The sequence below is a fragment of the Anopheles marshallii genome, chromosome 3 (genome assembly GCF_943734725.1).
Source record: "Anopheles marshallii chromosome 3, idAnoMarsDA_429_01, whole genome shotgun sequence".
NCBI classification, from domain to species: domain Eukaryota; kingdom Metazoa; phylum Arthropoda; class Insecta; order Diptera; family Culicidae; genus Anopheles; species Anopheles marshallii.
This window is the reverse complement of record NC_071327.1, coordinates 80995561-81013415: the sequence shown is the minus strand read 5'-3', so window position 1 is coordinate 81013415 and position 17855 is coordinate 80995561. Positions and strand designations below refer to the sequence as shown.

Genomic DNA, 17855 nt, shown 5'->3' with positions numbered 1-17855 from the left:
ACTGGAAGCACTTAGATCGGGCGAACTTGTGGTGCGATACCCTAATGTCGATAGTGTGCCACTGGTGTGTACGACGGGTGGGCACTATGTGTTTGTGACAGTGTCACCAATGCGTCTATTTGTCACGGGAATGATTCACACGTTTTAGTGACACAAATACAGCTACTCTTCGCCGACAAGCTGCGTACGAATAGCAGGGCGTCAGAGAAGCAATAACGATGATTGACCTAGACGGCGTCGTCGCTGTCTCAAACCATGCACCACCACCTAACAAAGCAACCATTCACAGATGCGTTGCGTTGCGTAGAGATAGCGCCGGTTGGTAGTTTACATTGTTGTTTATTCAATGTTTCGGGAAGCTGGGCATTTGTTGGTGATAAACGATGTAGCCGCTTTTACAACTTTCTTGCGAAAGTGTACAATTTTCTATTCAAAATTTGCATCTACGATTGGACGTATTTTGCATGCATCAAACAATTGTTCTGAAAATAAAGTTCGCAATTAAAAGATTAGTTACGTATTTATCTCAGCCATCGGCAATTAATTGCTTGTTATCATGTTAATTTAGAAGTACTTAGTGAAGAGAGCTTGTAATCCTACTCAACCCAAACACGTGCGCTACTCGTAAACAACTTGACGTTACATTAAAAGGGGAGTTTTTCATGAACAACCAATTCTTCACGAGGTTTCCTTCGATCGGTGTTGTTTACTCAAGGGCTCCTTTGACAAAACCATTTCCTAGTCGACAGCTGAACAAATAAGACGAATAGTCTCTGCCAGTACTACTCACTTAAGCTCTGGTGATGACCTAAGTATGCGATAAACACTTTTATTTTGATACTCGATTTGCAAAACTGAAGCAAAACTTTAACTATATTGTGAAGAACGTTGGACACGAAACCAGCAATCTCGTTCGTGACAAACGAATCAAAAAATCCATGCCAAGGTAAGGAATGCACAGTCTGCTTCATTCGTCCGAAAAAGCTTCCCATTTTCCTAGCATTTTCAGTCCGTAAGCGCACCTCTATTTGCTTGGAATTTAGCATTATGTCTTCTTGATGTATATCTCTGTGTGCGTGTGTGTGTGTATGTGGCGCGAATGAAATATTGATTTTCCAAGGACTATTTAACCGGAGGAGTGATTCGTCGCCTTTCCGGCAAGACCTTCGTGCTCTTTTCCACCATTGCAGCCACGAAAGGACAATAATGAAATATGCACCCCGTGACAGGGATGCTACCAATAGTTTGATATAAGAGCATTGTGTGGGACAAGAATGTAGACAATTCTTCCCGTAGAAGGGTGTAACTACTCAAGGTTCTTTTTCCGCGGATAGTGAGCAAGCTGTAAATAATATTTTGAGAAATAATTCTTAGAAATACGCTGTTCTCAATACACTCGTTCAATTCCACTGCTTATGAACTTAGATGCATGGGGGTTCACTACGCTGCGTCACTATTTAGTAGAAAAACCATCGAAATACGTCCATATCTAACGAAACTTAGAACAAATACGAATCTTGTCTAAAGCATCACTGTTGTGTACAATCAATCAGGACATTCGTTATGTCATGTTGAATTTGTTGAATAACGCTAGGCTATGATTCGCAGAATTCGTGAGGGTGCCACCAGTTTGGATTGCAGAATAAATAAAACCAACAAAAAAACACACTCAACACAACATTTTTTCACCAACAACAAAGGCACTGATAAGCTCTAACGCCAAATTTGGTTAAATCACAGCAAAACAAAGATGAGCTGTTATACTCACCACACTTTTAAGCACTTTAATTCATGTCCCACAGATATTTACCTCCGATCAGAGTTTGATATATTTGCGTTTTCGGATAATCGTTTACCGTACCCACAGAGGCAGCACAGAACCTTTTTTCACGGAATGCAAAAACAAACCAACAACTGCTTACGTCAATTTTTTTCGTTTGCATTGGGGTAGATTTATAGGGTATGGTTGAAAGCTTACAAACGCGTTTTTGTGTTCTTGCTTTCTCGCTCTTTCGAACTATGGGCAAAACACACAAAATTAGTACATTTGTTACCTTCTCGTGCCTCTTGTACTATTCAATAAAGCAATGTAACAAAAAGTGAAACAATAATTCTTTCCGAAAGAGTGTTGTACAGTAATCAAAACGCATTAGCAAGTGATTTTTATTAAGTTGGTTTTATTTATACACCGCAGTTCCAATGCTTTCTCGGTTGGTTTAGACTTGACCTGATAAGTTTTATAGTAGAGTTTGACGATGCCGTTACGGTTAATACAATTTGAATGAGTTTTTTTTTTATTTCGTGCAAGAAACATTATTTTGGGTTGACATTGCATTGAATCGCATTTTGCTTGATCATTTATCTTCATTTTTCATCCATCTGCCATCTGTATGCATAATATGTCGGTGGCCAGTATACTGGCTTTTATAAGTTCATGTTAGACAACTGAAAATGTGTGACTGTAAACTCAAGGCGAGGCTTTTCCAATCTCGAAACCAACCTATGGTGTAAGGATTCTAAGTTTATATATTTTACTAAACTGTTCAATGATCATTGGCTTTCGATTAGATTCAGCTAGTGTGATAAAGAGAAGACGGGGTAGGGAACTACTTTGTCCCAAACGCTCCCATTCCGAAAACACAGTCACAACAATCCAAGTTGTTGCTCATGCTATGCATTCACCGTTTAGTCCTGCTCTTGGGGATGTTTTACTAACTCCAAGGATGATCACAACATAGTTTACTACAGTCCATTATCCTTCTATCAAATCAAGTGATAAAAATTCTTCCTTCATCTTTCTATCATATCATGATCATGCCTCTGCACATCATACTAGCTTAATTTCTTGGAAATTCAAACATGCCTGATTCGTTACCGGGAGAACGTTACATTACAGCCATGCTGCTGTCTAGTCGGTAAACTAATGAAGCGATCATACTGTCCTGTCCAACGGAAAGGTTTAGAAGGTGAAATTAACTACTTACAACCTTCTCCATTGCCGTGCTAAGGAACGTAAAAAGTATTGCAATCCGCGCATCTTTCTCTCTGTACGTTGTTCCGCTGGACGATGTTGAAGCTTCCATCATTAAGCAGAGTGCTTTCCATTGTTACAGCCGGTTGGTGACGCCTAATTCTAGTTGGTATGGTAGTTAGCTAGTTAAATAGTGAGGTTATGAAATTGTGCCTGTTTTTATTCGTAGTATTACATCCAAATGATCAGTAGCTTCGTATGCTCCATGTTAGCGTAATGCAATATCTGCCCTGTATTCCAGCTTCATGTCCATAAGTCTTTTAGGTTAGTGTTTCAGCAGCGTGTACGTGGAATGATCGTATCGATCCTAGTTATTGGTTTAACTGTGATGCATGCATGATCGCCACTCGTCCGGAAGAGATTGACTCCAAAGTACAGTGTTTAGTTAATGTTTGGGAATAATTCGAGAACTCTCCTGCTCTTTCCTATGTACATCGGATAGGCAATCAGTTCCTTGCTTATATCCGCTTGTTTGCTTTTCATGCTCCCCGGCAGTGAACGTCTTTGCATGTGCAATATTGCGCAACACTTTCATCAAATATGGTTAGCAATTATTTTAAATTTTAACTACACTCACGATATTAATTGCTGATAGAAGAGATGAATAAATTCATTACACTACTCTGTTCCTCCAGCCCTCGTGTACCACGAACGCTCTTATGTGTCTGACATAAATTATGAAGCTAAATCGGAAAAAGTGAGATATTCCCTTATATTATCGACATTCGACATTACTTAGTCGAGCTTATTCCGATCTCCTTCCGAAGACGTGACAACCGATGTTGTTCTATTTTCCGAGAATCGCCTTACAACTCACTAACTTCCAGCCCTTGAAGTCAATGTCCTTTTGCTGGTAAAGCAATCACCTGTAATAGTTGTATAAAAATGCTACCTTACGGCTTACATGACTGCATCAAGTTGGTGAATGTATGAAGAGTTCTCAGTGATGCAAAGCGCACAAGGCAATCGTTCAAATGCGCCATGCGTTCGTATTCCGAGCAAATTCGTTTATGTTTATTTTCCTGTGGTTGACTAAAGTGCAAGAGCCATGCAGAACAGACGGGAAGGTCTGGGTTTGTTCGGCTGAGGCTGAAACTTTTCATTCTGAGGTATATCATCGGTAGAGATGTACATTTGTGTAAACGAAGTAGTTGAGTATAGGTGGTACGGTATATTAGCTAGAGATGTTTACTTTCTCAGAGATGTATGTACAATGTGCTACTAACTTACGCGCTTTTGTGTCAGTTCGATTTGATGCTGCCGTGATCGACGTATGGACTATTTAGTTTAGCAAAGTAGAAAAGGATCGTAAAATGTTCGATCGTGGCATTGGGAAAGAGCAAAATGTGTAAGGAGGGCCTGCTGATATATGTATATGTATATATAGGTCTCTCTAATCCAGAGCTAACGAGGTAAGCACTTCAGCAAATCGCTAATCTACACGCTGTGCGGGACGCCGCAGCTTGTACGTACACGCAAGCCCACATTTGCACCCCGATGCGCACGCGCAGATTTTCTTACAGTCTACTTGTTTATGTTTTCTGAAACCAACAACGGAGCCAGGAAGATGAACAGCCGGTTGCTGCTGGCCAACACCATTTGCATCAAGTCCTGGAAAAACTTCGAAAGAATTTATTTGATTTGCTACTAAAGTAATGCGCGTTTTTTTGCCAGCCTCGATTCACTCAGCTCACTCACTTCTATCTCAGCATTCCCTATTGACCACCAGTCTCTCCTTCACGCAGCACAAAGCCCCACCAATTTGTGGTGGGCAATCAGTCCACTGGTGGTACGATCAGTCGTCGATCAGTTAGTTTGTCAGTCGTGGGGCGGGTGTTTCAGTCAGTCAGTCAGACAAATTTATCTAGTACACTACAACTACCAGAAGGCTAGCTGGTACGCTACGCATTCGCTGGTTATCACTTCCCCTGCAACCAAAGTGCCCTCGCACAGATATGAAACCTGAATCTAGTTTTTATCCTTTTACGCAATTTTATAACTTATCCAGTAAGAACCCACTTCCACCTTTTATTCTTGGGAAGATTTATTTAGCTTTTACTAATATTCTGTCCAATAGCTCCCCTAAGTGTGCCAGCTCAGAAATAGATAAAGCTCTGTGCGTACATAAAAAAATGATAATGTAAATTAATTACCATTTTCATCACGAAATATTTGTATGATCATCTCTTTCCACTTGTTTAAATCCCAGCGAGAGAGAAAGTACGATCGCCAACGGAGTATTTTATTATTTTTAATAGTGAGAGACCACGTACACATCGGAGTAACACTATTCATCATTCGACTAAGTAATGAAATTAAAAGAGACGAAGGTAGAGAGAGAGAAACTTTCTGTTCCGACCGACACACTAGCTATCGATCGAGAGTAAAGGGCATTAGTAAAAGATCTTCAGCCATAATAACATGCGTAAAAGAGACAACAGTAGGCGTTACTAGAATAGTACAAATTAATTAGTGAATAGTGCTTCCTTCTGCATGGGATTCTCTCTTGGCATTGAAAAGAGATGTATTTTTAATAGATTAAAATAAGAAATTTGAATAACAAAACTTAACTCCATATAAGTAAAGAGCTTTTTCAGCTATTAGTGAAATGCTTGAGCTAGTTCTCCTCAGTAGCTCCTCCGAGCTAGGGCACATAGTTCCCGCTTACTGGCTCTTTTCCGTTGACCTGATCTTGCGAACTCGACTCAACAGCTCCTGACACATCATTAGCTTCTACATTTGAATTTACGGTACAGCTACAGGGAACAAGGGACAAGGGGTCTCTAATTTGCTCTATTATACTACGCTGGGGGTGAAAAAGGTTGAGTAACATTTCCGTAGCTTCTCTGCTTGTATTTATAGTACGATAACATGCTTCCTCCTCTTTGCTGCCTTCAACCATCGGTAAACGCTTTTGTTTATGCTTCGAGCTTCCTCTATTGGTTTTGAACGTAGTTGTTGTATGTATATTGAGGTATATTTGCCATTTTGTTTGTTTTCTCTTTGTGTTGCTGCATCATCTATTCCTTCATCCCGTGCGCTTACTGTAACATTCTTCTATTATATGATAAATATTGCACATTTGTCCTCGCTCTTTGCTGTGTGTACTTTGAGTTGCCATCTTTGTGTGAGTGTTTTTTTGTATTTAATTTTCTTTCCCTAACATCCGTATGTTAGTGATGAGGTTTATGTGGTTTATTTGAACATTTGGACTCATATCGTAAAGCCACACCGCAGGATGTGGCGTTGAAAATTTTACTAACAAATTACACTAGGACCGCTCGGCTAAAAAACAATTGGACTATAATCGCCTATACGTATCCCGGCTTGGGTGCAGGGTTCGCATAGGCAAGATAAATAAGTTTACTCTGATAAATAAGTAATTACTAGCGAACGTTTTTTTCTTTGTTTTCTTTTTGTCAACTCGCTCTCTTACTCTTGCTGTGTTTGACGGGGATTAAAATTTACGCTTTTACGCTGGTTATAGAATGTTCTAGTACGGGCATTATAGCTTAAAGTACGTGTTTCTATTAATGATATTGGTTTCTTTTTGTCTTCTTGCTTCCTACCTCAAGTTCACACCGAAACTCTGGCGCTACTTCACCAAAACACGTAAGTTTGCAAAAATTTGACTAAAATTAACTAATATTGCGAACATGTCCGGATCGTGGCTCAATGAGAAGTGCTCAAATGTGATCTTCCGCTAGCTGCCGATCGGTACAATCCTTAACGCTAATGAAATTTCACTCTTGCTGTGTATGTGTGTCGGTTTGTGTTCTTCACTTAACGTTTCCTAAAAAGTCGAAAAGAGTACAACTAGTATCTGACGTCCAAACACTGAGAATAGTATTTTTTTGTTGTTTTTCTGCTTAAAGTTGCTTTCCCTCCATTACATCACGAGTTTTCGTTTTTGGACCACACCTAGAATTCTTGGGGGTGAAAATATGCGTTCCCGAGCGGAGGCCGCTTACGGAACCTGGAATGGCGGTAAATGTTGTATGACGTTACTACTAGAAATGGATTCGAAAAAAAGATGTAAACAAATATATATAATATACATCTGTATAATTGTAGTGGTGCATCAAAAAATTCGTGCCAATCGTGTGTCTCTATTGTGCTTCTCGGTCGATCAGTGTCGCCCTTCCGTACCTTCTCCGTACGAGAAACCGTTTGTTGTTTCAATTTTTGCTAACATTTTCATTTCCCACCATCGTCACAAATGCAACAAACATCACTAGTCGATCTTTTTTTCTTTTGCTCATAAGTTTACTCATTGTGTTCCGCTTGTAGTCCATCATCTAGTAGAATATGTGTATCGGTTTTGCATGTATTGAAGTTCATGAACATTCAAAGTTTAGATTAATTTTGTTTATCACATCCAGTTTGCCAATTAATTCAAAATTCACCACTACTGTGTTCATCATTTCCAATTCATTCCGATTTCGCCAATGTTCGCTTCATTCCCGCCATTGTTTAATACACAGCCAATCGAAGTTCCGTTCCGACGAGTGTTTGGACATTGCATAGCTCCTGTTTGTGAGGTTGACACCTCTTCTAAGTTCCAGCATCAAATGCCGATTCAGACTTTTTCAGACTCTTTCTTTGAAGGGGAAAACGTAATTTTTCTTTCCTTCTTGAAACACTATCATTTCGACATGCATTCGATTAGACATGGTTGGTTTTGTAAAGCCATGGTTTGGTATTTCAGCTTGAAACTCCGTGTAAGAGAATATGTTTAGTTTCGTTTCGCTTGTTTATGGGTTATCTTCTGTTTAGGGTTTCATTTTACTAATTCAGTCTTTTCCAATTAGATTAACACCTCACACTGACCATTGCGTCTCATTTCCTTACTCAGCTCACACCTATTTCACCGTGTAGTAATCATCATATAGCTGTATTGACATTGATTTAGTACTTAGTATTATCGTTATTGACGCAACATTCAATACGTAAACAAACAAAAGTACCACAAACGAAAGAGTTTTACCAAAAACATTAACACGACTTATATAGCAATGGTTTTGTAGTTTCACCTTAGCAAATGCTTGTCTTTTTTATAATTGTTTTGGGCTTTTGCATCATTTTATCTACCTATTCCGGTGGAGAAACGTTTGTTTTTTAAATACACATCAAGTAAAATTATAGGAGAAACTTTTGAAAAAAGAAATTGCACATTGACCTAAATTCTGTTATACATCTGTATTCCATACTGCAGAATTGCGCCTAAAGTTATACTTTCCGCATGACCGCCGTCTTCAGTAACTGTGCGTCAAAACAAATGCATTTAGCAAGAACTTATAATTAAATTACAGAAAAAATAAATCATCGTACAAACAAGAAGGTAAACAACACAAACAGGAAAATTACAACCTACATAACACAAAAAAAGAACGAAAGAAAGAAATCATAATTTATATAGCGTTTTATTCGTCACATGTCGGCTGAAACGCGCGTGATCTTAAAAGTAGATATAATTTTACACCACGGTTGGCCGCGCCGTTTTTTTTTTTACAACAAAATATGCACAGTTTTGTTTTGCTTAACCATTCACTAGCTTCTCTGTTTTGTTTTACGTATTCACTATCCGCTAATCCGTTGCTGCTGGTTTTTCTTCTGTAACTTATGTCTCTTACAAACCGTTTCTTCACGTCTATAAATTTCAACCTTTACATACTAATCTTCTCAAACACGTGTTACTTGTTTTTATACAAATTATTTATAAACAATTCATTTTTTGCAGACGCTTCTCGGTGCTCGGAGCGTTAAAAACTAATTTACTTAATAATTCTCAATTATAAAACTTTTGCAATCGTTTAAAAAACATTCACCCTCTAATACACAGTCGAACCAAAAACCACATACGCACACCTACCTCACTCGGTACCGTACGAGCGAGAGTACCGCACAATGTGTGATTTGTTTTCTCATTTGTGTGTGTTTTTTTGTGGTTTGTTAATGTAGTTTGTGTAATATTTTATGCTTTTATACTTCAACTATATCTATTGTTTTAAACTGTTCTGTTGTTGCTTAAAAAGAACGGTAAGTTTTGATTTGTAATTGTATTGTTTCTGTTCATTTTGCTTGTAGTTTTTGCGCAATTTTCCTGCTTCCCTCAATTAAGTTTGTTATGATTCACAACAACAAAATAACAATTTCTTTAACTATTTGTTTGTTTCATTTTTTGTTTTCTGTTCTGGTATTTTAATATGATATTGCATAGAAACATAGAAATGGTTGCTGAAAGGTTTTTACTCTTGGGCTCGCTAGAGAAGTTGGTGCCACTTTATCCAATACAGCATAACTAAAACATTCTTTTACGAAGTACAAATATAAACCTTTTTTTGATTGTTTTCTTCTTCTTCTTCTTATTGTTCCTTGTCTGATGTACACTCACACACACGCAGCAAAAATAAAAAAAATATCCGCATTGCATACGGACATGACCAATACTCTTCCGGAGGCAAAGAAAGCAGATGAATAAATTAATGAGATCAAGATTCTAACAACACAACACAAGTAAAAGCGAAAAAAGGTTGACAGAAAAATATATAAAACTCAATAATAAAGCAATAAAAAAAACCGAATTGAAAATTATAAACACAACAGCGAAAAGGAAAACCCCACATGGAACATATTGGTTTTCCTTTCCACTCTCTCTCTCTCTGCTGCTCTCTTTTTCTATATCTCTTTCTTTCTTTTTCCTCGCTTCCTCTTAATCTTGCCAATTTGTTTGCGGTGAGTATAAGCTTAGATGGGGGGTAGAGTAGTGGATGGATAGTAGTATCCGCACCATTCTACCGTCATCGTTTAACAAAATGGTGGTGAGTTCGATTGTAGTGGTCAAACTGTGTCACGGAAAGCAATTCCAATTCACACGGAAAAGAGGGCAGTGGAAAGCTACGACAGTGGGGTTGAAGAAGGACACATCAGTTTCACAGATATGTCAATAAAAAACCCAAACTCCTTCCAGAATCGCTTTCTTTAAAGTAATTGTTTTAAAAGTAGCAGGCAGCTCCGAGCCTTCACAAGTGAAGCAGTTAAAATAGGCAAAGTAAAACTGCGACCATAAGCCGCACGCGTTCCTCCCTAACGGGGAACTCTAAAAGGTAGTAGTAGATCAAAATAAAAGTACTAAGAATAGATGTTCTGTGTGAACGGAACTTGCCGCTGAGCCGATGACCTAACCTAATATAATAAAATACAACTTTCCTGTCCATTTTTTACACAATTTTTACAACTCGTCCTTGATAAACGATCCTTTCTAAAGCGACTTAACAATATGTTTTGTAGTAAAAAAATGTACACCAAACATCGTTCGCACCAGGGACATAGATCGCTTCTCTATACGCCCTATATCAACGCAAGTGTACACGTTAAGAATGCTCCTTTGCGTCCCACCTGTCTCGCTTACCTTCCTTTACAAGCTAAAACGACTTAAGCCAACTATCTTACAAAAAAAAACCATAATTACAATGAGAACTTTCCGCTCTTAAGACAAAACACGCACGCGCACACCTACAAAACAATCTCACACGTGTCTATTTTTATGTGGGTGTAAAAGGTAAAATAAAGCACAAACAAAAACATAAAATAAACCGAAAAGTAACTTTAAAGGCTCGTCAAACTGATCAAAGATTATACTTCCAAGGGCAGGTTAGTGTTGCTGCAGGTGGATCAGTGTTTCAGTTTGGCCAATAACCTCGTGTGAGCATACATCCGATGGTAAGGTGTGTTTACTTAACTATTTTTATCCAAGGAAGTGAATTGGGAGAGGAGAATAAATTCTAACACTATTTCACTATTGCCAGCAACATCGCTTACGTTTTATATATATGTGTGTGTGTGTGTGTGTTTGATTCTTTTCTTCTTCCTTTTTTGTACTCTTAGCTTTCAATTCTACGTATTGCCATTATCGCTGTGTATGGATGCGTGTGTCTGTATTTGCCATGAGGATGCGGTTGAATTTTAGTAATACGATTTCCGGGGCTTCTGGTTTGCTTATTCAATTGTACTAATTGCTTGTGTCCGGTTTAGTTTACCGGTATGTGTAGTTGTGTGTTATTGTCTTTTTTTTACTGTATAATTTAAAATCTTGTCTTGTATGCAATTTTTGTAAAACAAAATGAATCGATTTCACACCCTTGTAAGGCATTTCTTCCAACGGGACACAGCATCTCCACCCAAGATGTAAACCACAATTCATCATGCCGTGCGTATTTTTCTGTAAAAGTTTAACATGTACACTCTCCACATCTGTGGTGATGGAGACCGTATTAACACTAGCGTATAACAAACAAATAAAAAAAAACTTAAAGAAAGGACGAATAAATATCAAAGTGGTAAAACGATCCAATTGTACAAAACGGATGGAGACAGGGGAAGGGTTAGCGTGGGAGGGACAGCCAGACAGAGACTCCGCGACGAGACTCCGCACACCTATTCTGGTGAGGTGACAGCGAGCAGCGCATACGAGAGGATACCAGCACCAATTCCATCTGCATCAAGCTCTCGGCTATCTCTCTGTATCGCTCTGTTTTCTGGAAGAAACCGGACTAGCGTAGGATTTGTGTTTGTTGTTGGTGTTGTTGGCCGGCGGCTGTCCCGTCCGAGGGTCGCAACCCGCATCGGGTACGACCCCGCCGCGGACTTCAGGCACCGGTACAGTCGATCTCGACGATATCCTTCGGTACGTCCACGAACTGATAGACCAGCCGCTGTCCGTCCACCTTCGCCAGTATGCCCCGCTGGTAGTAATACCGCAACGCTCGCCCCATCGTTTCGTAGTTCATGTCCGGCTTGTTCTTGTGCATGCCCCACAGCTTCGAGACCGCCTTCGAGTCGACCAGCTTGAACACACCCTTGTCCCGGTTGGTCCACTTGATGAACCGCGGGCAGTACTCACGGTCCTGTAGCAGCTTCAGCAAGAACTCCCACAGGTAGGTGGTGGAACCTTCGCGGGACTTTCGCTTTACGCCCATCTCTAGCTTCGGTTTTTTCGGCTTCTTCAGCTTCCGGGGTTGGAATCCCAGCTCTAGCATGTAGGACAGATCGTCGTTACAGCTGGAGGACACGTTGTGCGGTCCGTGCTGACCATGATGTCCCAGACCGTTGACGATACCGTTCGCCATCAGTGCAGCAGCAGCGGCGGCGGCTGAGTTCGCGCCACTACCGACATGTCCGGTTCCGGCGTGTGGGTGATGTCCGAGATGCTGCTGACCAAGATGTCCATGGTGGTGAGCAGCGTTGCTAGCATGATGGGAGGCAAGATGACCATGCTGACCCATCGCTCCATTGCCCGGTAGCTGTCCAGCAGTGCCTGCACCCGCACCGCGACCTAACGCCCCAGCCGGAGGACCATTGCTGGCCGTTCCGTTGGTAGCAGCACCGGAAACGAAGTGGTTTGCGGCTGCTGCTGCAGCTGCGGCCGCTGCAGATGGGTAGCCATTGGGTGAGTTCATCGAATGCAGGTAGTGATAGTTGTCGGACACTGCGTTGGGAGAGAAACAGCGAGATAGAGAGAGAGAGAGAAGGATTATCAGTAATGGCAGCATCATACAGTGACATTGAACTTGAGCAGAGCTGATGGAGTAAGAGGGACCGTCGTAATGCCCAATGAAGGGTGCCGGAAACTGATTAGGGTTAAGTAGTAGTGCGTGGTGATAGCAGGAAGAAACAGCTGTAGTCAACGAGTCGCACGTTCTCATTGACCGAACCTGGCAGGGGTTCTCGCTTATCAGTGTCGACGAGCTGTCCCGAGTCCCCAGCGCTTCCTTGTTGTACGCAAAAAAAAACTGCACATGCTGCCCCTCGGTGGGTGTATGTGTGTCGATAAAGGCCAGGTTTTAAGGGCTTAGCGACAAGGAGGGGGGGTGCCTAACTGTCGATGCATTATCGTTCGATGCCATTAGAGTGTGCGCTGGGAGACGAGCCTTCAAGCGTGTTTTAATTAATTTAAACCATAGCGAAACTTCAATTTCCGGCTAATGACACCCGAGGTGGAGTGTTCGGAATTTAACCATTTTTGAAGGGAAGGAATTATGGGAAATTCTGTTACACGATATACTGCCATTAATGAATGCTCTTGAGAGCAACTAATCGCATCAAAGCGTAGACAAATGTTTTGCACCGGAATTCGCGTTAGAAACACGCCTGCTCCCGCGATGCTATCGCCATGAATCAGATGTGACGGAGATGTGTGTGGTCTATGTTTGCGCTACCTTTGTGGGCGGAAGCATTGAACGGGGTTGAAGTGGTACTCTGGAAGGATGCCCTGGATATTTATACCCTTGAGGTTTCCCACTTGCGTAGAAATGGGTGAAAAATTAAGCACCCTTTACATTGTCGCTACATGCGAGAGTTCCCGCTTCTGGGGGACTGCGCGACTGTGGAGTATCGTTCCACAACGTGTGGCGTTCTTGTTTGTTGTTTTCTTCGTTTGCTTTTATTGAGTTTTTGATAGGGTTGCGAGATATTTCAAGATTACAACCTCTGCTCTACACATCGTGTAGCGCTGCAAGATAATTGCAGCAAGAGCAACATCCGCACACAGGTTGCACTGCTCTTCTTCGCCACCCTGTTTCACGATACGCAGTTAAATTGATGGACAATGCATCTCTAAACACACAAACCATCATCACCAACGGGGCTCATAACCCGTTCGCCCTGGACAGTGCAACATGTACATAAGAGAACTCCCGACACTCGGTCCGGAAACATGTCCAGAGAACCGATGCCAAACGATGAGACTTAGGAGCAGAGGACCAATGACCAGGAAGCGAACCGGTGCCGACTACAGCGTGACCTTCAAATGTTCCAGCAAGATGCAGGAAGATGCACCTCACTCCCGATTCCTCCCCCGGGAGCCCCTGGGCGAGGTGGAGACGATGATGCGCACCACACCTGAAACATTATTTGCACTCCATTTCCTTCTGTCTCGCCAAGCCTCTGTCTCCATCTCGCTCACCTTGCTCCATAAAAGCTTCTTCTATTTTATCTTGTTGCTTTGGCTGGAGCTTTTCTGCGTGCACTCCCGGCATTTGCCGGTGCATTCCGGGTGCATCTGTTTCTGCCTGTTTCGCCATCTACATTTTGCTGCGTTGCAGCGCTCTCTCGGGGTGATTATGTTTTTAAAAGCCATTATCGTAATCTCTTTGAGTCATCGGACACCTCCGGGTGGTGGTGGCGGGTGGATTTATTTAAGGGGTTTAAGTTGGAGAATTTTTCACAAACCCATGGCAAATAACTTCAAGAAGCCAGTCCGAGACGGGAGCGGTAGCTTTGTCGTTTTGAGTGGTAGATTTGTGATCGATAGAGCTGAGAAGAAATGATCGATACTTGGGGTTTTTGGTATAAATGTGCTGCAACCATGGAGGCCCCATTTAGCTTTGCTGCTGGTACAGGAACTTAGATAAGCGCAAGCCCCGCATTCCCAACGGTCCTGGAGCACATTTTTCCTTCCACCAACGGGTTGAGCGCGATTGCAACATGCTGCACGCTGGTGTAAACCGATTCGCGACGCACCGCCACCGCCACGAGTGTGTTGAAAAACACAAGGCAATGTACAGAAGAAGAAAAAAAAAACGCGGAGAGCGGACGTAGTTCTAAACACAAAACGAAGACGGTTTGTATCGGCTGTGGGGAGAGCGTGAGTACAGGGTTCGTGTCGCATTCGATCGGGTGGGGAAGGATGGGAAATTGCGGACGGCACGGTGACGACGACGCGCGAACCAAACCTCCCCGTAGAAACCGAAAGAAAAACGGAAACGAAGGGCAGCGCGAAGAAAAACTAAATAACAAGTGACCTTCTATAGAGCGATCACCCTGCAAATCTCACCCGGCAAACTCCACCACACAGGGTACCATCCCACCACCACCGCATGCCAGTTGCTAGTGTGCGCAAATGCACATAAAAATGCATCGATGCTGTACAACCGCACAGCAGTGCACTGGGCGGGTTTTCGTTTTCTTATGCTTCATGTGTTGGTGCATTTTTTTTTCCTGTTTCGCGTTTTAAAATGTGAGATCTTCAGTTCTAAGCCCTTGCGGTAAGTAGAAGAAAGGAAAAAAAATGGGACGAACACAAGGGCCCGGTAGAAGCTGGTGGTAAGCTGAAGTACCTCTGAGCGGGTAGTTGGCGAGTTCTCGTTGCCACGCGTTCGGTCGACACGAAAGCATTGAGTGCATTGGGTGAGTGCATCACATGATGATGCATCTCTGCATGATGACGCTTCACTACACCGTTTTGGGGGATGGTAGCTCGCGTATTTTGCCTTTTTTATGCCACACAAACAAGCACATGTGAATGATATGTGGTAAGATCCACACATCAACAAAAGACTCCCCCCCCCCCCAATGTATAACAGTTGAGTGTATGACAGTTTGTTGCAAACGCAGACGCGCACTGTCTCAGCTGATGAGTTTGGCTATTTTTATTTTAGTGATGCTCTTACCGACTCAATTTCTTCCAGCCAAAAAGGGTAAAAAAAACAATGAAACACACCGTGATGCAACTGCCTTTCGATCGCAAAACCGGTGCACCAGTGCGCCTCTGAGGTCTGCAAGGAAACGAATTTCCGGAACGTGAGACACGATTGGCTAAGAGCACAGAATGCAATCGGAAGGAAATGACCGATGAAGCCATCCGAACGACACGGGTCCCATCGGTGTTCCACATCTCCCATCTCCTACTCCAACGCGACTTCGTACGTTGGCAGGTTATTTTTAATGCTTACCAAACAGCAAACATACAAAGATACGTATCGCGGGGTCTTATTGGATTGGAAGTGAGTTCTTTTGCACTTTATTCCTTGCTTTTTTTGGGTTCATCCTTCCACCCCATCCTTCCCGCCGGTACCTGTTTGACTGGCCCGGTGCAAGTGAACGGGCTCACACGTGCATCGTTTAAAGACCACAAAAGGCCCGAACTGAGGAGGCGCTTGACGTGCTTCGACTGACGAAAATGGAGGTGTGTTTGGTAAGCGAGTGTCACCTTGGTAAAAGGGAAACAAACACGTTAAACCGGAAAAGATGGGTAAAAAAATGGCGCAAGCGATGTTCTAGCTGTTAGGTAAGTGAACGACGGTCACGTGCGTTTAGTGTAACGTGTTCGGTACTGGTTCGTTACAAACTCATAATTGCAGAAACCAAACCGGGGTCTTAAATCCCAATAGTATTTGTTAAAAAAAAAATCTCCTAGAAAGCTGCATTTTCCACCATTTCCGTTTCCTGCCATGACGCGGTGCTCATGAACGGAACTGACCCCACGACGAGCGCTGGGGTGAATGTTTTGCATTACATTATACTATTTTAAATTATTTCATACCTCCCTTTCCCACTGTTGCCCTGCTTTTCCTGTCCACTAGACAAGAGAGGCATATACCAATGCATTCGCTATTTACATCGTGGCCAGTAATTGATTGCGCTAATTCTGACTTTTCTCTCCCATTCGCCCCTCTGTTCGCTGTCTCTTCCATCTGTACCACCCCCGCAGATGGGGGGTTCCTTCCGTCAAACGACACAACAAAACGGACGGTGTTCGTAACGCGCATGCCGCGCGCACATCATCGTCAACCGCCGCCGCGACGTGGTCATCGACACATTGTCTTTGGTTGCATTCGCTGAAGGTCACCTGGGTGGCGCTCGGGGTGTATTGCGCCACTGTACCACACGCTCACACACACACACACACACACGAAAACCGGAACGAACCCAGTTATCCAATTGGTTCGAAAAGGAATCGAGGGAACCTAATATTTTGCTAAGCAGGAATCCTATTACATCAACGATTCCAAGATGCGGTAATGTTACGGCTCATCTTAAGGTGTTTGGTGAAATCGTAATCACATTAGGCATTTTTGTTTCGATACTGAATATTGCTAAATTGGCAAAGCATTATGCATGAAGAATTCTGATGGTGTAATGGACGAAATCCTGAGGTATTTAACACACCAATAAATTGAACGAAAGCGCTCTGGACGTACGAAGTCACACAACATGTGCTGTTCAAGCTGCGCAAGAATTAGATCCCTGCAGGATCGTCTGGTACTTAGGTAACAGCGAGCAGCATTAAATGCATCCCGACACTTTGACTCCAAAATAAAGCGGATGTGCAGCTGACGAACCAAACCAGACAACCACAAAAAAAAAAAAAACAAAACGGCGCAAATTCAAGATCAAGCAAGCAGACAAGGGAAGAACCGCCCTGCTGCTCCAAAGAACCTGTCTGAGTATTCTGGAGCCGACGGAAGCAGACGAAAAACTAATTGCCATTTCGTCGCGGCAGCAAACACACACACACACACACACACAAAAACACCTCCATCAGGAAGTTACCTGCACCAAACCGTCTCGGGTGTTTCCGTGTGAATGCGATTTGACTGCGATTTGCATGCGCAATTTCACGAAAGTGCAACTCCAAGCCAAGTTCGTTGTACGGTTCGGGACACGTTCCGTACATTTGGTGTTGCTCCGTATGGTTGCATGGGGAGGAACAAAGGAAGAACCTTAACCATCCATCGCCGCGGGTACCATGGGCGAATGATTAGAGGTTCCATACCAGACATGGAACCTCTGGAACGATTAATGGTCGATTTTATTTTGCAAATTGTTGCGTGAACGTGTTAGGGGCCGACACAAAACAACACACTGCCAAAGTGTCATAAGGAAGTACACATAAAGCAGCTAGAACCAAAAGTCACCAGAATTGCGTTGGAATTATTACGAACGTAGAAGTAACTCTGGCGACATTTCGGCACGAGCCGGAAGTGTTTAATAATGTTTAACTGGACGCGGGGAGCTGGTGTCCGGTTTGGACAAGTGATGACTT

General features: G+C 42.5%; 1 protein-coding gene across 1 annotated transcript in view; it reads right to left on the bottom strand.

Annotated features, from left to right (window-relative positions):
- Positions 1 to 11679: 11679 nt before the first annotated feature.
- Positions 11680 to 17855, bottom strand: part of LOC128715864 (ecdysone-induced protein 74EF) — a 48685-nt gene continuing 42509 nt past the window's right edge. Inside the window, exon 4 of the mRNA XM_053810782.1 lies at positions 11680 to 12518. Coding sequence (XP_053666757.1) covers positions 11680 to 12518 — 839 coding nt within the window. The remainder of the gene's footprint in view (positions 12519 to 17855) is intronic.